The sequence below is a fragment of the Tenrec ecaudatus genome, chromosome 1, assembly GCF_050624435.1.
Source record: "Tenrec ecaudatus isolate mTenEca1 chromosome 1, mTenEca1.hap1, whole genome shotgun sequence".
NCBI lineage: Eukaryota > Metazoa > Chordata > Mammalia > Afrosoricida > Tenrecidae > Tenrec > Tenrec ecaudatus.
This window is the reverse complement of record NC_134530.1, coordinates 321,441,869-321,465,814: the sequence shown is the minus strand read 5'-3', so window position 1 is coordinate 321,465,814 and position 23,946 is coordinate 321,441,869. Positions and strand designations below refer to the sequence as shown.

General features: G+C 50.8%; 1 protein-coding gene across 5 annotated transcripts in view; it reads left to right on the top strand.

Moving 5' to 3' along the window:
* Positions 1-23,887, top strand: part of KDM1B (lysine demethylase 1B) — a 59,601-nt gene extending 35,714 nt beyond the window's left edge. For all 5 annotated transcript variants that reach the window (XM_075533432.1, XM_075533433.1, XM_075533426.1 and 2 more), the window contains exons 13-22: positions 2,606-2,743; positions 4,004-4,175; positions 8,826-8,953; positions 11,080-11,211; positions 12,110-12,184; positions 15,079-15,195; positions 15,870-15,995; positions 18,128-18,250; positions 19,037-19,189; positions 22,030-23,887. In XM_075533432.1, coding sequence (XP_075389547.1) covers positions 2,606-2,743; positions 4,004-4,175; positions 8,826-8,953; positions 11,080-11,211; positions 12,110-12,184; positions 15,079-15,195; positions 15,870-15,995; positions 18,128-18,250; positions 19,037-19,189; positions 22,030-22,113 — 1,248 coding nt within the window. In that variant the 3' untranslated portion in view covers positions 22,114-23,887. The remainder of the gene's footprint in view (positions 1-2,605; positions 2,744-4,003; positions 4,176-8,825; positions 8,954-11,079; positions 11,212-12,109; positions 12,185-15,078; positions 15,196-15,869; positions 15,996-18,127; positions 18,251-19,036; positions 19,190-22,029) is intronic.
* The last annotated feature ends 59 nt before the right edge of the window (positions 23,888-23,946 follow it).

Sequence of the window (23,946 nt, the reverse complement as noted above, 5' to 3'; positions counted from 1 at the left end):
CAACAAGTGGCCAGCTAGCTGAGAGGCAACAAAGCACACATGGAAGAAGCACACCAGTCTGTGGTCATGAGGTCAATAGTATCAAGTGTCAGGCATCAAAGACCCAGAACAAAAAATCATATCATTGTGAACGAGGGGGAGTACGGAGTGCAGACCCAAAGCCCATCTGTAGGCAATTGGATATCCCCTTACAAAAGGGTCGCTAGGAGATGAGCCAGTCAGGGTACAGTATAGCACTGATGAAACATAGAATTTCTTCTAGTTCTTTAATGTGTTTCCCCCACCCCCACTATCATGATCCCAATTCTACCTTACAAATCCAGCTAGACCAGAGGATATACACTGGTACAGATAAGAGCTGGAAACACAGGGAATCCAGGACAGATAAACCCCTCTGGACCAATAATGAGAGTAGCAATACCAGGAGGGGAAGATTGGGGAGAAAAAGGGACCCGATCACAGTGATCGACATATAACTCCCTCCTTGGGGGACGGACAACAGAAAAGTGGGTGAAGGGAGATGTTGGACAGTATAAGACAAGAAAAAAATAATTTATAAATTATCTAGGGTCGTGAGGGAAGGAAGGTAGGGGAGGGAGGGAAAACATGAGCTGATAGCAGGGCTCAAGTAGAAAGAAAATGTTTTGAGCATGATGGCAACAAATATACAAATGTGCTTGACACAGTGGATGGGTGGATTGTGATATGAGTTGTACAAGCCCCCAATAAAATGATTTAAAAAGAAATGCCCTCAACAAAATGGATCGACAGCAGTCACTGCAACAGTGGGTTCAGGCATCGGAACAATTGCAGAGATCCCACAGGCTGTGAGCTGATCTGTTGTGCACGGGGCCACACTGGTTCTGGAGCAGCTGATGGCACTTAGAGCATCAGCAACAACAACAACACGTTATCCTGATTCCACTGCCTTGAAATTAGCCAAGGTCAAGTGTGACCCAAACCAAAACATGTGTCACTTCCTATATCTGATTCGATTCTCACGAAACGGATTTCAGTTAACCGTCCCCATTTTTCTGTGACTTTCTAGCTCTGACACCTCTCTCCTTACTTTGAAAGGACTTTGACTTGACGTGAACGCTAGGCTGTTACGGAATACACACTGGATGTAGATTTATGCTGATGGAAAAATTGCGTTGATTAAGGGTAGGGTCTTCAGATGGATTATCAGTAGGTGCTGTCAATAAGTTCTGCGAAGTTGATGAGAAAAAGTTGAGTGACAGACCTATTTACAGAGGCCCAAAGAAGCTGCCGAGGCTGCTTTTGTACGACCCAACATCTCATGGGCTCTTTCTTGTTGCCTGGTGTGCAGTCGCGGTTTCATGGGACATCCCTGTTAACTGACTTCCTGCCATGTTTCGTGCTCTGGTTGGACGTCCTAGTTTGTTGAGTAGTTCTGGAATTCCTTGGTCTTTAACGCTCTTCCAGGCACAGCAATCGTTCTCTCATCCCCATGGAGGAAGGCGCCTCGGCAGTGGGTGAGGGAGGGAAGGAGAGACATGTGTAGCTAATTGTCTCCATGAACAGTTGCCTCTTTGCTACAAAACCAGAAGGACCGAACAGCAGAGCCTGGCTAATAACCGTTTCGAGCAAAGGTGAATCTGGTTCGATTCTGGTCCCCCTGGGGAGAAAGCAACACAATTTCAGATTCTCGTTCTCAGAGAGTTGAATCACAGAAGCCCCTGAAACCGAGGTCTTGAGATAACCATTAAGCCTTAAGCCAAAATTGCTCCCTGCCGTCATCTTAAAACCAAACAATAGTTTAACGCAGAAAGTTAATATCCGCCTTGAGCATTGTACCCATTCACAGACCTCTCCTCATGCCTCTCAATTGAAAAGTTTGGGGAGATGAAATAGCCTGGTGAGGGGGTTCAACCTGGTGGGGTCCGGCTACTTATGGGGGTGGAGGCTGGCTTTAAGAAGTCGATCTCTCAGTGCCATTTGGAGGGGCTTCTCTCGCAGAGCACTGTTCCTTGTTGCTGGAATCTGGACGGCCCATGTCCACTCCGGCTTCAGGTCCCACCGCCTGTCTTTAGCATCCTTTCTGTAGGTGTATAATTAAGGTCTCTGGCTTAGGATGTCCTTGAGTTCCAACAAAGTGCACTTAGATGTACATCTCATCATTAGTAAATGGTTCACGTGCTCAGGGGTCCCCTCCTAGATGCTCAGAGATTGGATTTATAAAGATATTGATACAAAAGGCAACCATAATGAAAACTAAAGAAAAAGGAATTCTGCTTATGCCAGAAATGGCTAACGGAGTCATCAGAGCAAGTCCCATCCTTCCTAAGTTGGGGACCACGCCCCATTTGTAATATGGAGCCCTGGAGGCACAGTGCACAATGCATTGGGCTGCTGACCACAGGGCCAGCGGGCCGTACCCACCAGCTGCTCGGTGGCAGAAAGGTGAGGCTGTCGCCTGTAAGGATTGACAGTTTTTGAAACCTCAGGGAGCAATTCCACTCTGTCCCAGAGGTCGGGGTGAGTTGGAATTGGCTGTTGACTGGGTTTGGTTTTGGTTTTGACTCATATTGCCCTCGATATTGACTGTAATTTTATTTAGATTTCCTAATCGTCTGTCTTTCAGGTGACCATCTTAGAAGCCAAAGACAGAATTGGCGGCCGAGTCTGGGACGATAAGTCTTTTAATGGCATAGCCGTTGGAAGAGGAGCCCAGATCGTCAATGGCTGCATTAACAACCCAATAGCGCTAATGTGCGAACAAGTGGGTTTCTTTCAGATTTGCCTTGTAGATCAAGGAAAGTTAGGGTGGTCTCACTTTGCTTGTGTGTAATAGGAGGATGCTACTACTAAGTCACAGCACCAGAAGGATTGCTTGTCCCCTCAGTCCCTCTGCAAAGTAAATAATGCGCAGCGCACAGGTCTACCTAAACGGTTTCCTTATTTGCCCACGTTGGCTAATTGCATTTTTATGCTTTTTGTAGAACTCTTGATTAGCTCATATTTCAGGGCTTCCAGATCGAGCAAGTGAAATGCAGGGTGTTCGGTTAATAGTGGATTTCTGATAAGCAACAAGTTAACTCTTTCATTAAAAAAATTTTTTTCCCGTGTGATGGTGTCCAAAATGTTACATGAGTTTTGAGCGTCCAATGGGGAGCCGGACTCCTGCTTGCTCTCTTGTGCTGTGTGGGCCTCCCTTACTTGGAAATGAGTGTGCCCACCCCTCCTTGTAACAGATACCTTCCTCACTCGGACCTTCAGCTCCCCAAACTTGGCTGATCATTGGTAACTGCCTGGCGATCCTAGAGATCCCTGGGCTTCTCCCCCAGAGATTCTGATTTGTTAGGTGGCAGATGGAGCTCAGGGGTCTGTAGTCTCCCCAGATACCCAGTTGATTCCAATGATCAGCCACCTTTAGGAACCTCTGCACCTGAGTTGACTACTGAAGAAAAATTCTTAGACACAGGAGCAGATCGAGTACGTAACCCAGGAGCTACTTGCACCGAAAGTTTCTTTGCTGTTTCTCAGAAATCCACGTGGTACTGGGCATCCTGTCGTTTATCTGCCAGCCCTACAGTCTCTTTAGAGACCGGGTCAGCTGAAGCCTTCTAAAATGCTTACTGATCGTAATTCCATTTCCACTCCTGCTGTGGGTGTTGTATGCCTGTGGGTCCGCTCACAAAAGGGGCCATGGAGGAGAGAGGATTTCGAGGCAAAGAGAAGATGGTGCATAATGCCTGGGTCTGAAACCATCAGAAATGTTGGCTGGAAAGCTCTCAGAGGGCCCACGGCATACAGGCTGTTGCAGAGGCTTGCATATTCTGACGAAATAATGTCTAGGGGATTCTGTGCACTTTCTGCATGGCCTGGCTTTGTCACCATTCACGCGAGGAGTGAAGTGAGCGTTTTGAGGGGTCCAGGCCAACGTTCTCCTTGAGAGCCGTCTTCATTTCAGCCTAGAACCTGTAAATATTTTTTTCCCAGGGACAGATCTTCACCTTTCTTATTCTTATTATCTTTTAAGCTTGGCATCAGCATGCATAAATTTGGAGAGAGATGTGACTTAATTCAGGAAGGTGGAAGGATAACTGACCCCACTATTGACAAGCGCATGGACTTTCATTTTAATGCTCTCTTGGATGTTGTCTCTGAGTGGAGGAAGGATAAGACTCAGCTCCAAGATGTCCCTTTAGGAGGTATGGGGAGAACGGGGTGCTGACATTCCATCGCAGTCTCACTCTAACCGCAGCTCCACTCGCAGTGCCCGCCCGCCCGCCCGCCCGCAGGAAGAGTGGTCTTTAGGAGCATGCCTTCAGGACTGAGCAGTGCCCCAGGTCATGTCCGGGCGACAGGCAGAGGGGAGCTCCCAGCTGGTGCTTGTGTGTGGGTGTGCATGCACATGGACCTTTCATGGACACATTTGCTGGCATTTTTCAAAGTCAAGTGTGCAATCGGAAGTTTCCCAGAAGCACGCACTTTTAAGGAAATGTGGCCAACATCAACCAGACAACCCTAAGGGTGCAGAACAGCACTGCGCTCTCTCGGGTTTGCAGAGCTCGGAGGCTGCTCACGGGGCCGTCTCTGGGTGAATTTGAACCATCACCTCTAGGGTAGCATTGGGGAACTTAACGCTTCACAGCACCCAGGAGTAATAACCCCGAGAGTTAGGAATGATGACATTACTGGGTCACTCTTCCCAGGGCAGATTTCTTACCTTCTGGGGGACTCTTTTGGAGGGGGCGTGGGCAGCAGACGAATGGTTTCCCAGTATACTTTCTTTAAGAATGCAAGAATGAATGTCATGATCCCAGAATGTGAATTTGCACTTAGGTGGGGAGGAGTAAAAAACTGCAGCTCGTTAGAAAACTTGTTTGCTGCAAGCCACCCAGCCCAGCGCTTTACTGTGTGGCTGCTGCTGCTGCTTTTTTTTTTTTTTAAGCCAAAGGGAAGAAGTTTATTTGGAGCCCATACGGGAAACCCTAGAGGGGCCCCACATATCTTACTGTGTGGGCATGCCCAGCAAAGGGTCACAGCATTCACTGTACCCCCATGTCCCACAGGGGCTCCCCTTGGCAGGACCCCAAAGCCCCAGGACTGGCTGTGAGGGGAAGTGTATTGCTTCTTAAGTTGAATTTTTACTAGTAATTCCTGTGATCTGGGTGTATTCACTTGTCAAAGTGTGAACATATGAACTCAATTGGCAAGATACTGGTTTGTGAACATTTGCACTTAATTTCCCAGCTGCTAATTTGCTTCTACAAAGTCTTATTTCTCTGTAAGGGTTTCACCTTTATTTCTTAGTGCTCCTAGAACAAGTGTGTACCACAAGGGGTCGATTTACCGAACAGAAAAGTGTAGGAAGCTCGAAGTTCAAATCCAGGCCACTGGCTGGCAGGAAGGTGCTCTCTTGCAGGCTGTGGAGGAAATGCTCAGCTTTTTGTGGAGATTGCAAACCACATTCCTGCTTGCTTGCTTGCTTGCTTGTGTACCGGCTCTCCTTTTAAACAAACCCAAACCAAATTCAAAGAAATAAAAAGTGACGTACATGTGTATATATATGACAACTTTATGTCAAGAATGAATTTTATACGAAGAAGGCATTCCTGCCCAGTCCCACTCAAGTTCCTGGGTCTGATGCCAGCCAGGGCGCTCTTCCACCTCACAGCTGCAGGCTGATGATGTGGAAAGGGGAAGCAGGCAGCAGGGAGATCGCAGGCTGGAGAGCGTAGAGTCCTGTGGAGCCAGGGTCAGTGGGAACATGGCAGGGTGCCGACAGCCCACATAGAGCCGTCCCTGGAGGCAGACAGAGTCCCAGCGAGGAAGAAGGCCAAGGGCCCAAGAGGGAAGTTCCCATGGTCTCTGTTTTAAAAACCCCACAACCCCAAGGAGGGATCACCAGCCTGTGACCTGATTGATGGATTGAACTCTGCCCTACATTGTCATACAGGTCCGAGTTGACATAAAATCTAGGTGCCACAGTGGAACTGCTGATGTTGCCTGTGGGTTTCCAAGGCTGTAAATTTTTACAGTAGCAGACAGCTGCCTCTGTCTTCTCTGAAGCCACCGAGGGGTTTGAACCACCGACCTTGCAGCTTATCTGTAGCCCAATGAGTAACCCACCATACCACCGGAGCTGCTTCCTTATATGTAAGGAGACTTAAGAAAGGCGGTTGGGAAAGTCCATTGTCTCTTAACTCCTTTTCCACGAACTCTGTGAGCCCTTTTGTATCTCCAAAGTGATTGGTGTGAAACACACCCTTCCTGGATTGAGCCTCCTTCATAGAGCAAAGAGCAGCCACTTCCCAGGCAAAATGACGCGCATGCGTGACCCTGCACGTCTGTCTGGGGGACGTGATTCAATCTGCAGTGGGGTAAACGTCTCGACAGCAGGGGCTGCTCTTTTATTTCTTGTGCCCTGTCCCTCCCAGTCAGCCGCTCTCCTCTAATTACCCGCAGTGAGTGTTGACTGGTGACCCATCGCAGCAGCAGATTTTCGGGAGCTCCCATGGGTGGGCATTGTGCTTAGGAAAGCAGAGGGGCAGGGACAAAGAGGAAGGCCCCCCGGTAACACGGAGTGATGGGGCTGCACCACTGGGCTCAACCGGAAGCACGGTGGTGAGGATGGTGCAGGAAAGGGCGGTGCTTCATCCTGTTGTGCACAGGTCCCCTTGAGTGGGAACCGATTCATGGCATCGCCCGCCAGCACCATGTGGGTGGACGGGGATCCTGACTGAGTGATCCTCGAGGTGGAGAGCAGTGCCCAGGTGGCCTTGCACCCTGTTCGCAGAATTTGCAAACGCACACGTGCGTGCCGTGGTTCCCTCCCCAGAGGGAGCCGGTCCTTCCTTGGGTGCGTGCGTCTGTGTGTCGGCCCTGAGCCTCGTTTTTAAAAAGCTGCTCGGGGCAGGGTCACCCAGACATAACGATGTCCGTAGGAGCACGTTCTTCAGAAGCTCTAATTGACACGAGTGAGCGAACCTCTGTAGAATAAGGTTGAAGTGTCATACTGACTGGCTGTCCTTCGGCTGTGTGAGAGCTCATAGCTGAGAAAACCAAGGTATAAGTATCAAGGGAGTCGAAAGGACGCCCGGTCTCATCATGGGTGAGCCTTTGGCTGCAGGCCACAAGGACACTGGTTCAAAGCCCCCCGCTGCTGCTCGGGAAGAAGATGTATCGGGCAGCCTCTGTAAGTAGTGCAGCTTTGGAAACCCTGTAGCACAGTTCTGCCCTGCCCTGCGCGACCAGGATCGACCAGAATTGCCTCCATGGCATTGGGGTAGAGGTAATTCACAAACAATACGAAATCGTTCACAGTAAAGTCTCTTTACACTGAATTTTATATGCTTTTTTTAAAGCATTCTTGGCTCTCACCCTCTCCTCAAATTTAAGGCTGCACATTAGGAGGGGAGAATGGGGTGGGACTGTGCCTAAGGGGCCCTAAAGTGACATCAGAGGTCCAGGGGCCCCATTCCAGCCCATATTCCAGAGGACCTTGGACACTGTTCTATGGCAATACTGTCTGAGAATGGAGCATTTTCGTGAGACTCGTGGGTTGCCAGTTCAATGATAAGGTTACAGAGAAATAACCTGTATAAGATGCTTATAGTCAGTCCGTCAGCCAGGAGGCTGGGCCCAAAGCCGGCACTTTAAAAGCAAGAGAGGATTGAGAGTCGTTGGAGTGACTGAGGGTTCGTGTATGTGGTTCAGAACCTTGAATGGATGGATCAGATGAGAGCTAAGCTCCTAGCAGGCAGTGATGTCTGCCTGGACTGGCCCGGCCCAGGTGGGGGTGGACTACAGGAGGGGATGAGGGGTGAGGAGGGGGACAGGTAGAAAGGATTAACTGCAGAGTTGGAGCTGATGAAGGAAGGATTCAGCCGCTGTGAGGGAAGCCTGGAGCTGGGAAGGGAGCAGGAGTCGGACCTGAGAGGCTGTGGTGTTGGGACCTGGTTGCTGTTTGTAGTTGTCATTGAGTGGATTCCGACCTAGAGCAACCCCGTGTGACGGGGTCGAACTGCCCCATGGGGCTTCCTGGGCTGGAATCTTTCCAGAAAGAGAGGGCCAGGTCTTTGTCCCTCGGAGCCAGTGGGTGGGCTTGGGCTTGAGCCATTAGCTGAGTCCTTGGCCTTGGAGCCACTGGTGCTCCAAATGTAGACAACTCGGTTCATTGCCATCAGTCGGTTCTGACTTGTGACCCTGCAGGGCAGCGTGGAACTGCCACTGGGGGTGGCCGAGACTGGAACTCGTCCGGGAATCAGAAAGCCCTGTCTGCCTCCATCAGGGTGGCTGGTGGTTTCAAACTGCGGACCTTGCAGTTAGCAGCCCACCTGCAGGCCACCGGAAGCTCATAATTGAAGGCATTGAGTGAGGCGGAGGGTTGGCATGAGAAGTTCCTTATTGAAAAATTCTTGTTGGGGAGAGAGAATGACCAGTAGCTGGAGTTTAGAGGCTCATAGTTGCGGGGAGATGCCTAAGCCAGGAAGCAGTTTGAACTTGGACGTGGCTGGCTTGGAGGTGCTGGAAAAGGCAGGGCAGTCCTGTCTCTGAGGGTGGGAGTGGAGTACTTTTTCTGAATCTTGACCAACAGAAGACGCAGCATTTCTCCACAGAGCAGAATGGGAACATTTTGGAGAGTCTAGAGCCCAGTGAGCTGTGTTACTGGTTACAGTGGGTTTTTGCGTCCCGAGAGAAGTCAGCCTTGTCAAGGTGCCCCTTGAGTTTTCTTGGGGAAGGGTCTCCCTCCGAAGGGTGTAGTTTTATGGGGAAGGCAGAATGCAGGGGCAAAGCAACCGGAGACTACTGTTGAAGCTGCGTTTTGGCTTTCTTTTGATCCATTCCCACTGCAGAAAAGATCGAGGAGATCTACAAAGCTTTCATTAAGGAGTCTGGGATCCAGTTCAGTGAGCTGGAGGAACAGGTGCTTCAGTTCCACCTCGGTAACCTGGAATATGCCTGCGGCAGCAACCTCCATCAGGTGCGCCTTTGAGAAATGGCCTTCACGGGGGTGGGTGGGTAGGGGGGGTGGGTGTGGTGTGTGTGTCCCCACCCCACATCGGTGACCTGGAATATGCCTGTGGCAGCAACCTCCATCAGGTACACATTTGAGAAATGGCCTTCACAGGAGGGTGGTGGTGGTGGTGGTGGTGTGTGTGTGTGTGTGTCTGTGTGTGTGTCTGTCCCACCTACCTCGGTGACCTGGAATATACCCGTGGCAGCAACCTCCATCAGGTGCGCCTTTGAGAAATGGCCTTCACATGGTGTGTGTGTGTGTGTGTCTATCTGTCCACCTCAGTAACCTGTGTGTGTGTGTGTCTGTCTGTCCACCTCGGTAACCTGGAATATGCCTGTGGCAGCAACCTCCATCAGGTGCACATTTGAGAAATGGCCTTCACGGTGTGTGTGTGTATGTGTGTGTGTGTCCGTCCATCCCCACCTCGGTGACCTGGAATATGCCTGTGTGTGTGCCCGTCTGTGTGTCTGTCCCCACGTCAGTGACCTGGAATATGCCCGTGGCAGCAACCTCCATCAGGTGCGCATTTGAGAAATGGCCTTCACGGTGTGTGGGTGTGGGGGGTGTGTGGGGATGTGGGGGGGTGTGCATTTGAGAAATGGCCTTCACGGTGTTTGTGTCTGTCTATGTCTGTCTCTCCCCTTGCCTACCCACACCCAATAAAAAAAATTGAACTCGGCCTGCTTTAGTTAAACAGGAGATCAGGTCTCCGCTGCTTCAAGTTTGGAAGATACCACTTGAGAACCTAGTAACGGAACAGTGGTTTTTAAATGACAGCGGAATCCCTTTATTGAAGTACTGCCTGGGAGTGAGCTTATTATGTGAAACTGGAGAAAGGAGGCCTCTTGGGTTGAATCAGGGGGAAGCGCTAGTTGGAGCCCTTGTGCTTGTACCACGCGCCTTCCCCTGCCCTCCCTTGAGGTGGCGTCTCCGGGATCTTGGAGCCTGCCGGGAAACACTGCTCTCAGTTGTCAAAACCCTGACAGTTCTGGTCTGTTGCTTTGCTGAAGTAGACTTAAGCGAACCCGCCTCATTTCACCTACCATGAGCCTGTCACTCAAGGGTTGTGTATTTTGCATAGAACCTCCACAGGTGCCTCATGACTGGGTTTGTCCTCTCTGGGGTCTCCCGCTTCCGCCCCGTTCGGCCTTGTGATTAGGATGTTACAGTGCTTTCCAAACAGGCGACAGGTTTCGGTGTCATCGCCGGTTTGTCTCCGTGGGGAGAACACCTGTGTGTGGGGTCTCCACTCAGAACAGTCTCACGTGCTGGAGGATAAAAGTAACTCGCCCAATGCCCATCCGGGCCGGCGCCCGATGCATAGGAGTTCTTGCCCCACAGCAGTCTCTGTTAGATTTTGTGAAGTCTGAGCCGTTAGTTCCTTGCATGTTTCATCTCAGTGAGTCAGGTGTCTTAGCATGTAGTGTAGAGAATGCCTGTGTGTGCTAAATAAACCCACGGAGCAAATGCTTCCAGCTCCTCTCCAACATCATTAACCTCACAATAGCGTCATGACGATCCGATGTTTGTGGCCAAGTAGCGAGTGGGTGATGCCGGACCATGGAATGCACTTTGGATTTTTTTAACATAGGTTTTACACAGTTTGGGTTTGTAACTTCGGGTTGTCACGCATGTAATCTGCGGACTTGCTGGGATACCTTTTGTTCTGCAGTTGCAGTGTGGGAGGTCATGACTATGCCCAAAAGGTTGGAGATTCGAGTCCACCCGGAGGCATCTCGGAAGACGGGCCTGGCCGTCTGTTTTTGAAAAACCAGTCATTGGAGACCCAGTGGAGCGCAGTTCTATTCTGTGGCATGTGGGGTTGCCATGTGTTGGCGGTGACTCAGGTGTCACCTGCCTCGAAAATGGACTTCCGTGTGTGCTCGTGAGGCATCTCCTGCCCCTTGGCCCTGACGGGGGGCCTGGCTTGTCTGTTCTCTGTCTCCTTCCTAAGGCTTGGCCTTGTGCCAGGCAGCCCTGCCCTTCTGCCCTGAGTGTCTTTTCTCAGCTAGAGCCCTGGTAGTGACCCTGGGGCATAGACGCAAAACCACGTGCCTGCTGGCTTCCCAGCCTCTCCTCTTGTTCCCCAGGTGTCCGCTCGTTCCTGGGACCACAATGAATTCTTCGCCCAGTTTGCCGGTGACCACACCCTGCTGAATCCGGGCTACTTCGTCATCATCGAGAAACTGGCTGAAGGGCTAGACATTCGGCTCCAAGCTCCAGTGAGTGCCTGTTCGTGGAGGACGCATAGCTCTGGGGCAGGGGTGGGGTGAGGGGGTGGGGGGTGGGGGTCAAGCGTGTGGTTTCGTGCTCCACTGGTGTCCATGTCATCATCAGACTGTGAGCGTGGGAGCAGGTGCAGCCTGAGCCCAGAGCATTTTCTGTGTCACCTGACAAGGGGACAGCTGCTGTTTGGGGGACACCAGTAACTCGATGGGTTTTCATGAATAATGCAGGGTTCAAGTGCATCACCCGACAACATAGAACCTTGGTCGTGGGAACTTGTTGGGAAGTTCAGTCACCAGCCCCTCCTCAGGAGGAAGATGAGGCGGTCTGCTTCCGTAAAGACTCCCAGCCTCAGAAACCGTGTCTCGGTTTCCCTAGTCCAGGTTGACTAGCTGGGTCGTGGGGGGTAGAATGTAAATGCTGACGAGTCTCTCTACTCCTGTAAGGAGTTGCCATCCTGCAGATCCACCGGGCCTGCTCCACCCTGCCTTGTAGGCTTGCTGTCAGTTGGCATCCCCTCCCTAGCAGTGAGTTTGGTTTTACAACGAGGCAAACATTGCTCACAATCATCCTGGCTCCTTGCAAGGATTACTTTCACTATTAGTTTTCTTTCACATCGTTGTCCATATGCCTGTGCGTGGTGCATCATTGTAATCGTAAAGACAAATCTTTCCATGTAATTCAGAGAAGATTATTTTTTTCCTGTTCTGTCGTGGGGTGTGTACATCTTAGCAGCCCAGTGCTAATCCCCTCTGTGATGTTCTCCCTGTGGCTTGGCTGCCTGAACACTCAGGGAGGAGGCCCCGAGGCCTGAGAGAGGCCGAGTCCAGGTAGCGTTGGATGCTGGAGCCCATGGGTCTGACCCTCCTCTCTCCTCACGTCTGTCGTGGGCAGGTGCAGAGCGTTGACTATTCGGGAGAAGAAGTGCGAGTCACTACAGCAGATGGCACGGCGTACACCGCACAGAAGGTAACGGCTGCGTTCTGCCAGGCCAGGCTAGACGTCCCTGCTTCCAAGGGCCGAGGCGGGAAGGACAAACAGGCATTGCCACTGGGAAGCCTTACCTCTGGCAGTCTGCCTGGAGTCCTGCTTGAGTTCTCGTGAGTTGTGGATTTCCACGTCATTCTGTCTGGCTGTGCAAACACACGGAAGCCCTGGTGGCCTAGTGGTTAGACGTTGGGCTGCAATCCAAAAGGTCAGCAGTTTGAAACCACCAGCTGCTCCCTGGGAAAAAGATGAAGCCGTCTGCTTCCAGAAAGAGGTCTAGTCTGGGAAACTTCCCAGAGGCAATTCTACCCCATCCTACAGTCACTATGACTCAATAGCACGGAGTCTGCTTTGGTGAAAATCTGAATTAATATCTTGCATGGGGTTAGTGCACTCGGTTGCTAACTGGTAGATGGGCAGTTTGAGCCTACCCAGAGTTGCCTCGGAAGAAACGCCTGTTGATATTTTGTAAAACTTGGCTACTGCAAACCCTTTGAGACCCCCTACAGCATGCCCTGTGAGTGAGAATCAACTCGACAGAATTTGTTGGTCTTTTGGTTTTAAGTAGAGCTTTGTGGCAGGTAATATCTGTTGCAATGTTTCTCAAAGTGGGCACTATAGTTATGTAACTCCTGAGAATTGAATAAGAAAAGAAATTTCTTGACCAAATAAATTATATCCTGCATTCTGCCCTTGGGAGTAAACCTTCCTCTGTTGGTCACGAGAAGCCGCATCAGCTGCTGTGGGGCTTGTTTGGGCTCACAGGGAGCTTGCCCGAGAGCAGCGAGCTGCCTTGGAGCGCTTCCCAGGGCGTGAATCTGTCCGGAAGCCGACCAAGCGAGCGGCTTGGGCACGAGCCCCTGAGCCCTTCATCATTGGACTTCCACAGCGCCCAGCATGAAGGACCGTCTAAAGGCTCTGAGAAGTCCTGCATTGCAGAAAGCTTTGTTTCACTAATTCACTGTTCCAAGATTGCTTGCCTGCCTTGTTTGTTTGTTTGTTTTTTAACACATCAAGAAAGCGCCGTGTCTTCATGTAGAAACCATTACAGCCTTAAGTTTGAAATGTCAAAATCCACGTTTCGGAAACCACTTTTGCTAGTAGACTGGGAGGTGACAGGGACTCCAGTAACTGAAACCAGCCTGGTGTTTCTTTTCTGCTGGAGAACAAGTGGGGAGGAGCTAAGAGTGGGGGAAAGTTCGTAAATCCCCAAAGTTCCCGTGGATTCTGAAGGCATTGCTAACAAGTAGAATTGATGAACCATCCCTAGCACCTGGACAGGCTGTTTCATACTTTTTCGTTCATTTGTTACTGTTTTTAATGGATATTTTTGTGCGTTAGGTGGGGGACAGTGTTATTTCTTGGTTACGTACAAACCTGTTTCCCCGCTTCCCCTGACAAGCACGTAGAAGCAAAGGCTTGCCTGTCCAGGAGGGTCACGGGGGCACAGAGGATACGTTCAGGGATGTGGGTGCTGGTAGCCCACCGCTGTTACTAGCAGGGGGACTTGGGACTCACAAGGGAGCTTACCCGGCTACGCTTCAGAGTCACCCAGCAGGCGCTTTAGAAGAAAGGCCGCAAAGCCCCCACCCCTGCTGCATGGAACTGCTCTGCCATGCTTTCAGCGTTGCCCACGTAGTGTCGAGACCCATCAGGCCGGGCAGTGCTTTCACCCTTAAGCCCTCAGATGCGAGCCACTCTCCTGCCCGAGGTTCTTCCTATAAGAAAAAGCTAATACTGCCGTTTAAACTGATCAGTCAGCAGATGCCCAGCTCCTGGCAGTCTGCAGCTGGCTGGCTAAGTCACCCTCCCCTGGCCCCCGGCAGACTCACCTGCCGTCCCTGTTTATTTTCTTGCTCGCCGGGGCAGCTGCAGGCTGCACATGCTCCTGAGCCAGGCTGTGATGCGTTCGGAGCACGGGTCTTTCCGTTAGCGGTCACAGACCACGCAGCAGTTGTTATTTCCGCAGACATCTGCATCTGGAGGGCCCCCGCCCCGATCTGATTCCCTAGAGACCTTTGACGGACCGCAAGTCACTCGGGGCCGCCGCTTCAGACACCTTGCTGGCGTTCCTTGCTGCTCGGGGGTGTGTGGACACATCGTGTGTGTCCCTATGTTCTCGTGCTTCGAAAGCTGTTTTTGTTAAGAAAGATGTAGATGGTTATTTCTTTGCAGTTAACAGCTTTCTGATAAGGGCCATTGCTCTCTATTCTTTTCCACTTTGCATTTCTGGTTGTATGGTAATCAGGTCGCCACTTCTCAAGGACGGAGACCATAGTTTGTACTTGGTAAACGCCGACGCAGCTGCTCGCGGTTTACTCATCTCCAGTTTGTAAGGGCTGTAGGAGGCGCATGCCTGTAGGAGAGAACAGTTTCACTTGGAACCCTTTACCTCAGTCCTCTGGAGTTAGGCTACGCGCGACCTTCATGTTCCGTTTGGCGGGCAGACGTGGGTGGCAGGGGTCGGCCCCACATTAGAAAGTGTCAGGAACAGTCCACCCACCGTTTACATTGCAATTTCCTCTTTAAAACCACGGCTTTTCAGGATTGGGATCTTAAACACATCTTGCCGTAGTCATTCAGAAGCTTTAAGCAGATTTTCAAAACCCGCCCTCCACGACGGCTTCTCTCCATGCAATGCGGCTTCTGCTCAACCGGGCATCCTGGTGCGGTGAGCAACCCGTCCAAGGCTGCGTGCCAGCCTGGTTCCCGCTCGTGTGCCAGCGCTAGCTTTGACAGCCTCCTCGCCGACGCTAAAGAACATGCTGTGTAGGTGGTGGGACTTGGTTGCCTCGAGCCCACCGGACAGTTGCCATGTGGGGCTGAGTTAACCCGGCGAAGGGGGGGCGGTGTGAGCTGAGAATCCTCTCCCACAGGTTCTGGTCACGATCCCACTGGCCCTCCTGCAGAAAGGGGCCATCCAGTTTAACCCGTCGCTGTCGGAGAAGAAGATGAAGGCCATCAACAGCTTAGGGGCCGGCATCATCGAAAAGGTGACTTAACCTCTGCGTAGCCTCAGAGTGAGGGCTGGAGGTCAGGAGGCAGGAGTTTCTGTAACTTCTTCTGTTAAGGGAGGCGTGGGTAACTTCGGAATCCAGAGAAAAGGCAAATGATTCCCCTTTCATTGGGACATCGGTTCTGAGGAATATAAAAAGGCGTTAACGGAACCAGAGGAGCGATCTGGTCAAGGCCTGTGAGGTTCGACCTTCGAGGAGCGCATCTTGGTTAGTTGAAATTTGAATTGCTTCCCACGCCTCTCCTTCACTCCTGGCTGCCGTGGGGACAGCAGTTTACTGCCTCCGCCTCTAACACATCTGTTAGTTCATCTGCTCGGGCCGCATGAGTTACTGGTAAAGGTAGGGCCCGTGGGGATTTTCCCTGGGGACAAATGCCTGCCAGAGCAAGGGCCATCGATGTGCTTTGCATCTTCAGCTAACCAGGGGGTCCTGAGTGTTCCCCCTCTTATCTGTGGGTGGGGCTGGCGGCATGAAAACAAGGGGTCACACGCATCGGTGGGAGCAAGCAGAGAGTGGAAAAGGGAGTCTTGGGGTGGTTCTTTCGGATGTCCTGGATGTGCTCCTGCGTAGAGCCACGGGGTGCTGATGGGCAGCCGCCTGGGCATGCGATGGCAGAAGCCCTTACCCGCCGCTCTCCGCTCACTTTGCAGATTGCCTTGCAATTTCCCTGCAGATTCTGGGACAGTAAAGTTCAAGGGGCTGACTTCTTCGGTCACGTCCCTCCTAGCCCCAGCAAGCGAGGGCTTTTTGCCGTGTTCTACGACATGGATCCCGAGGTAAGATGGCTGGTGAGATGTGGCTTGAATGACCTTGTCACAGGGTGGAATTTTGAGGGGGTTTGCTTACGTGTCACGCTCAAGGCCTAGTGGGAATACTACAGGCTTCCCTTATGTTCTGTGATATTCCGGAAGAAACTGGGACTGGCACAGTTGCCCTCCAGAAAAATCAAAGCCAAACCAAGGTCACTGCCGTCGAGTGCTTTCTGACTCATCGCGACTCCATAGGACAGAGTCGAGCTGTCCCTGTGAGTTTCCGAGGAGGTGAGTATCTTTAAGGGAGTAGAAAGCCCCATCTTTCTCTTGTGGAGCAGCTGCTGGTTTTGAACCGCTGAGCTGTTGGATTGTAGCCCATTGCATAACCACTATGCCACCAGGACTCCTGCCCTATAGAAAAGGAACATAATCATCCACATATATATGTACCAATGTTGCTTCTTTGGAAATGAACTGGGTGGGGGGGAACCGTTTTTTCAGATTGGTAGAGGTAAACTTAGTGGGGGGGGAACCGTTATTTCAGATTGGTGGAGGTAAACTTGGTTGGGGGGGACCGTTATTTCAGATTGGTGGAGGTAAACTTGGTGGGTGGGGGGGAACCGTTATTTCAGATTGGTGGAGGTAAACTTGGTTGGGGGGGACCGTTATTTCAGATTGGTGGAGGTAAACTTGGTGGGTGGGGGGAACTGTTATTTCAGATTGGTGGAGGTAAACTTGGTGGGGGGGGCCGTTATTTCAGATTGGTGGAGGTAAACTTGGTGGGTGAGGGGGAACTGTTATTTCAGATTGGTAGAGGTAAACTTGGTGGGTGGGGGGAACTGTTATTTCAGATTGGTGGAGCTAAACTTGGTGGGTGGGGGGGAACCGTTATTTCAGATCGGTGGAGGTAAACTTGGTGGCAGCACAGTACATAAATGGCCTGGGAAGTTCACTTGGGAGGCCTGGTGGCATAGTGGTTATGCGTTGGTCTGTGAGCCTCAAGGTTGGCAGTTGGAAACCAGCAGCAGCTCCGAGGGAGAAAGACTGGGCTTTGCACTCCCGAAGAGAGCTGTAATCTTGGAAACCCACAAGGCCACTCGTGGGCTGTTGTGCCCGGTCCCGTAGGGTTGCCGCGAGTCTGCACCGGAACAGTGGCGGCGAGTTTGGTGTTTGTTTTATGGTTATGACGTTTGTTTTGAAGCCTGTAAGGCGGCCTGCAGTGGACCGAGAGAGGGTCTAGTTGAGAGCAGGCCATAGGTCCGTGCATGTGAGGGCAGCAGAGAGACGAAGAGGAAGGACGTGCTCAGGGTCAGTGGCCCGGAAGGAATACCATCCAAACTGCTCCCTCAGCCTTAGGCTTAGAAACGTTTACGGGGAAACCAAAGGCAGCATAGCCATGGGAGTCACTGAAGAGCATGTTTACTGCTGTTTTCGTGTGTGCACGCACGCACATGCGTGTTTCTTCAGTGGAAGCCTCCACACAAGTTAAGCTCCCTTTTAACAAATTCTGTCCAGATGGTCCGGTGACAGCGGCTGCATTCTCCACGCTGCGCTCACGCTCTGGTGAACTCCCTTCGAGGCGTCTGCTTCCAGTAGTCTCGTTTCCTGCCTCCGCCCCTTCGATCTGGGCTGTGTGTTATTGTTCACCCTGTAGTCCTGTGTCGGTGTCTGAGAGTGCTCTGTTTCATGCCCTAGTCTATGAAGTAGCTAAAAGGTGTCCCCCGGGGTACTCCAATTCACAGTGTGTGAAGGGTCCCAGGGGAAGAAGCATCATCTGGTCCCTGTCTGCTCTGTTGAAGAGTTTGAATGCTGCTCCACGTCCCCCTGTCTGTCGGCATCGGTCCTGAGTGATGGGAAAATGGTTTCCCATCACTCCATGGGCAGACTGCCCCTGCCCAACCTCGCTCTGCTTTTTTCTAAGAGAAGTGCTTGCAGGGGGAGAGCTGAGAGGAGCCCGTGGCTGGGCACTGCGGTTGCTTCTTGCGTTTGGTCAGAACGGAGCAGGAAGGCACACAGAATGGGTAGTGCGTGTCTCTAAGGAGCTGCGCCGGTGACGGCAGCGGAGCTGAGGGACAGCGGCAAGCAGGGAGATTTCATTGGAGAACGTGCACCTGAAGCAACAAGTCTGAAATGCTCTTTCCCTCTCGTGTCTTCAGAAGAAGCAGAGCGTGCTGATGTCGGTGATTGCTGGCGAGGCGGTCGCGTCCGTGAAGAGCCTGGACAACAAGCAGATCCTGCAGCAGTGCATGGCTGCCCTCCGGGAGCTCTTCAAGGAGCAGGTCAGAGGAGCCCTGCGGCCGGGAGGCACAGAGGCAGGCTTCCCCGAACGGAATGTGATCCCTGGAGCAGACCGCCTTGGCTGAGGATTAATGTGGGGAGCCAAGGCGGCGGGCCCCAGGCTTCTGTCTGCCTTCTGGAGTCCCTGGGGCTGCTGATGGTGAATGAGTGTAGCCGCTCACTGGGCCATTGGAGGTTTGAATCCACCCAGAGGGCCCGCAGAAGAAAGGCCTGGCGAGTTACTTACAGAAAACCCCTATGGAGCACAGCCCTGCCCTGACGTAGCAGGGCTGCGGTGAGGCAGAAGGGACTCAACAGTGATTGATTTCGTCTGTCTTTCGATTCCTACTTTGCACTTGGGTGTCCCCTACTTCCACTCACCTAGGGCCTTCCTCCTTTTCCTTCTCACACCCAGAATTGGAGCATGCCCAGTTAAGGGCGTTAGAGGTGTTTAATGCTCGCCGGATTCTCTTCCAACCTCCTCTCGGGGGCTTTGTGCAGGCACGAGAGGGACAGCCCCGTCTCCCTGTTCTGACACCTGACATTATCGTTTCTCTAAGTTGTAGTCTCGGAAGCTCACAGGGCTGTTCTGCCCTGCCCTACAGGGATCGTTCGTGAGCTGGCTTCAACTTGAGGGCAGTGGGGTTGGGTTGCTTTGAAGGCACATTCTGAGAATTTGTTTCTGACTGTTGCATGGCTTCACTCAGTTGCTAAAGGAAGAGAACCATTTATGTTTATGATTGGAGCCTCACCATTTCTAAGCCCCCTTCTGATCCCGTTTGATGCAGGAAGTCCCGGATCCCACCAAGTACTTTGTGACTCGGTGGAGCACAGACCCATGGATCCAGATGGCATACAGTTTTGTAAAGACAGGTGGGAGTGGTGAGGCGTATGATATCATCGCCGAAGAAATACAAGGGAAAATCTTCTTCGCTGGTGAGGTAAGTGTCTGCATTCCAAACACCATTTTTTAGAAAATATTTTGATGTTTGAAGTTTTTTATCTTGACTATGTTTCGTATCATGGACGTGATCGGCGCCTTACTCACCTGGCTGCCATTGAATGACGGCTGGCCATAGGGCAGGGAAGAGCTGCCCGTATGGGTTTCCGAGACCGTACCACTCGTGGGGTAGAAAGCCTCATGCTTCTCTGCACAGCAACCGACGGTTTTGAACGGTTGTCTTTATGGTCAGCAGCTCAATGCACTGCCCACCTCTCCACCAGGGCTCCTTGTTTCACATGTTGTCTGCTCACGTCAGCAGTTGCCGAGCCAGTTCTGACGCCAAGCGACCCAGGCCCCACAGAAGGACCCACTGCCCGGCCCCAGCCCGTCCTCACACCATTGTGGTTGAGCACACTGGTGCAGTCTGTCGGTCCCTCTTGTGCAGGGCTTCCACTCTACCCAGTGTGCCGTCCTCCTCCAGGAACTGGTCTCTCCTGACAGTATGTCCAAAGTCTGAGGTGAAGGCTCTCCTTGCTCGTAAGGAGCCTGGCTGTACTTCTGCCTAATGTTTACAGGTAGAAGCCAGATACTGTTCCAAGTCTTGTACCAGAAGCCAGCCTTCTCCGTGTGGTCATGCTTCTTCCTAGGTGGTGGCCGCTGCCCTCGAGTCCCTCTGACCCCTGTCAACTCTACTTGCCACCCAAGGCCACCATCCCCGTGACCTTGATCTATGCCTTCAAGCCCATTGCGGCTATTGCTTCATTCCGCCTCACAGACGGTTTCCCCGTGCTTGGCGTTATTAAACATGTGGTCTGTTCCTTCGAGATGGGCTTCCGGCATGGCGGGACTGAGAGTGAGTGAGTGCAGGTCTCACCGTCCTTGCTTCTAAGGCGTAGGGGCAGCCCTTTTTAGCAAGACTGTTGGCTTCTGGAGTTTGCTTCCTATGTTAGAACATTGCCTGTATTTGCCATAGACATGAGTGTGCTAATATGGTGTCAGGGTAGAGAAAGAGGTAGCCTGTTGGAGTCATTCTCTCAACATGCTTATTTGCCAGTTTTCGTTATAAACTGTTCCCTGTGTGTTATCTCATGTGACTGTGGAAATGCAGTTACCTTCCGTTTTCCTGGCTGGCAGGCGGGACCAGTTGCCACCAAGTCAACACGGCACCCGTCTGTCTGTCAGAGTAACACTCGGCTCTGCAGGGTTTTCACCTGCCCTTCAGTCTTCTGGATAGCAGATCTCCACTGCTCGAGTCTAGCAGAGTCTAAGCACCCGTGCGTTGGTTTCCTCTTGAATCCTGCAGGAGTCCCGAGCCCTCATCCTTTGGGTCTCTGGGACTCAGACAGCACCGGTGCCCAGGGACGACTCCACGCACCAGGCCTGGGCTGTCACTGCCTCCAGCCTTCTTTCTTGGTTTCTTTCTGTTAGGGAAAGTGTACTAGTCTGATTTCCCTCGACTGCTTTTATGCCTGTCTTCATTCCTTGTAATCTAGACGCTCAGACCCTTCATTCCTAACAGGGCCCTTCTGATGATTTTCCCCTTTAAGCGGTTCGGTTTATTTTCCATCTGCCACTACAGATACCTGGAGAAATACGGGGCTTTCTACTTCCATAAAGAGTTACCTACGTATCACCCCCTCTCTGGGCGATGAACAACAGGAAAGTGGGTGAAGGGAGACATCGGTCAGTGTAAAACATGGAAAAAATAATTTATAAATGATCCAAGGTTCACGAGGGAGGGGGGAAAATGAGCTGATAGCAAGGGCTCAAGTACAAAGAAAATGTTTTGAAAATGATGATGGCAACAAATGTGCCTGACACAATGGCTGGATTTATGGATTGCCATGAGTTCTACAAGCCCCCGATAAAATGATTAAAAAACAAGTTACAGCCTCCAAAACTCACGGGGTCAGTTCTGCCCTGTCTTCTAGGCTCACCGGGCACCGGCACCGGCTGGCTGGCAGCGTGCTGTTACTGCATACTGGGACTCTTGGCTCCAGCATCAGCTTTTCTTTGGGTTACTGTTGCTCATCTGTCGCTTTAGCCTCCTTTCAGAGTTGTCCAGACTGTCACCCAGCCCTGGGATGCACTTTGCCAGACACAACTCAACCCTCGTCGGCACCCCACAAGCTAGCGCTCATCCGCGCCTCAGCCTCCCCATCCTGTTTGGCTTATTCCAGCCCCACTGTAGCCTTCCCTTAAGCACCGCAGCGGCCTTTTCACCTCCTCTCAGCCCAGTAGCCCGCACCCCCGTTTCTTTCTCTTCCGGTTGAACTGCAGGTCCGTGGGCTGTCATGTTATTCTCAGTCCTGCATCTAGCAAAACTCCACCCCTGGAAGTATGGCGGTCTGCTTTTCCTGTCACTAATTGTAACTGCTTGATTGATGACCCGATGGCAGAGGAGCTGGGCTTGATCCTGACAGGTTTTAACTGACAAGTATCACCTGACACACACCCAGCACCCACTGCCTGTAAGACCTGGGCCCCCACCTGACCCAGAGCCTTTGAGTAAATTGTAGAATGAATGAATCTGGCCAGGCGTGGTCAGAGAAGCAGGAAAGTTCAAGGACGGGTGGGCGGCTAGGGTGGAGGTGTGAAAAACCAGAACCACTTGCCACTGAGTTGACCTCCTAACTGCAGGTGCGCCCCAGAGTGTTTCCAATCAGCAGGCCTTTCTTGGATTCCGTCAAAGCAGCCACCTCTGGGGGATAGGCCATCCAGAGGACTTCGTGAGCGGCAAACAAGAGCTTCCTGTGAGCGCAGGAATGGCACCAACCTATACCTCAGGATGAGGAGTCTTGCTACATGTACCTCAATTTATGTTTTTTTTTTAAACAGGCAACAAACCGGCATTTCCCCCAGACTGTTACAGGAGCCTATCTGAGTGGCGTTCGCGAAGCAAGCAAGATTGCAGCATTTTGAATAATTTGTCTGGACCCGGTTTCCCTGTGTCCCCCAGATGAGGATGTTTGAGACATGTTACTGTAGCCCCATTTCCTGAGAAGGGGGGAAAGACCCACTCTGGATAGCAAAATGTCAATGTTGTATGGTGATAGGATATTTATTGAACACGTTCCAAGCTCTCTTAGCGCACTAGCCCCAAGAACCCATGTAAGCACTTATATTTAATTGCATTTTTCACCTAACTGGTCCGACTACTGGTAGACGTCTTCTGGATTTCAGAAGAGGAAGGCAGGATGTGACCTCAAACTGAGACCTGGGGTGAGTCTCTGGGGTTGGAGATTCTATTCTCTTCAGGTTTTGACTGGTCTGTTTTCACACATTGAGAAACCAGGTTATCAAACCAGACAAAGCCATGTTTTTCTTCAACGAGCCTTAAGATTTTTATATAGCTCTACTGTTGAGCTTTTACTGAAAATTAGAAATTTTTTGATAACAGTAAACTGCCTCAGTACAACAGGTTTTAAAACAAAATGAAGCTTCTAGACTATTTTATATTGTATATTTATTCCTACTAGGTATTTCAATGGAATTTGCCTTCAGGTATCTTGTGGTAAAAGCTTAGGTTCGTGCACTCATTGGCCGAATATTCAGCACCATGTTGAATCCCTTACACAGACCAGGTGTATCGCGTCATTGAAAATGGGGAGTGTGCCCTTCAGACTGACCACACAAACCACTGCTCCACTACACCCAAATGTAGGTGGTGGCACACCTGAAATACCCTCAATCTTGCCAATTTAAGAAAAGCCCCTTTATAAAAAACATCCCATTTGTAAGGGTGTTTTTTGCAGTTATGTTTACATTAGTCCATAGGCAGGTCCATGGGAAAACTGCAGGAAAAAAATTAGATCCTAGTGAACTGTTCCACTTTATAAGCCATATCTTCTGAGAGCCTGAGAACATGGCGAACATTCACCATTTCCTCTTACGACAAAAACAGCTTAATGTCATGGGCAAGAAGCCTTAGTTTCAGGATCTTCAGGATGCATATATTTGCCTAAAACCTTGGGGAGAAAAAAACTGCAGGTTCAAAGGCTAGGGGCATTTAATGCTTGTTTAAAAAAAAGTTATCTGCCAACAAACAGTTCTTTCAATTATATTGGTCTACTTTTGAAAAAGACTCAAAATGATTTCTGAAGCCTTTTTAAGTTATTAGCTATTTTTGAAAATTTGAAGTCAATTTCTAAGTAGAAATAGTATTTTATGGAAAAAGGCGTGTGAATTTTAGACCAAGCTGATATCCCCTCTCCTGAACCCCACTGAATTATGATGCCAAGACTAGCAAGGAAATAGGCTTCAAGTTTAAGAATGGAACACTTTGATACTTAGATTAACTGATGCGACTCATTGGTACTGGTTGGGAAGTAGTCTGCTTTTAAGTGTTTAAGTGTTATGCATTAAAATGTTTAGAAATGGCATGTTAAGTGACAAATGCAAAGTGTCATGTGATGTTTGAAATGATCCACAAGGTTACTGGGCACTTCAGTGTACTGCTGTAGGAAAACCTTCAACGAAGTTTGGCAAACGTGTTATTTAAAAAACCCTGAAACCTCATTTCCTGTTTCAAGTGACATACTTGTTCTTTAAGGAAACTTGGTACTGATTCTGGATTACTGTTTTTCAATGTTGCCTGAAGACGTTTTGTATTTGAGTAGCAGTGAACAAACTGATGTTTTAAATGCAACGTGGAGCATGAACAACTAGTTGGCTGAATGAACCAGCTGAATAAAAACTAAACTTGTTTTGCAAACAGTTTGTGTACTGGAGTAATGAACACACTGGGCAATCAAT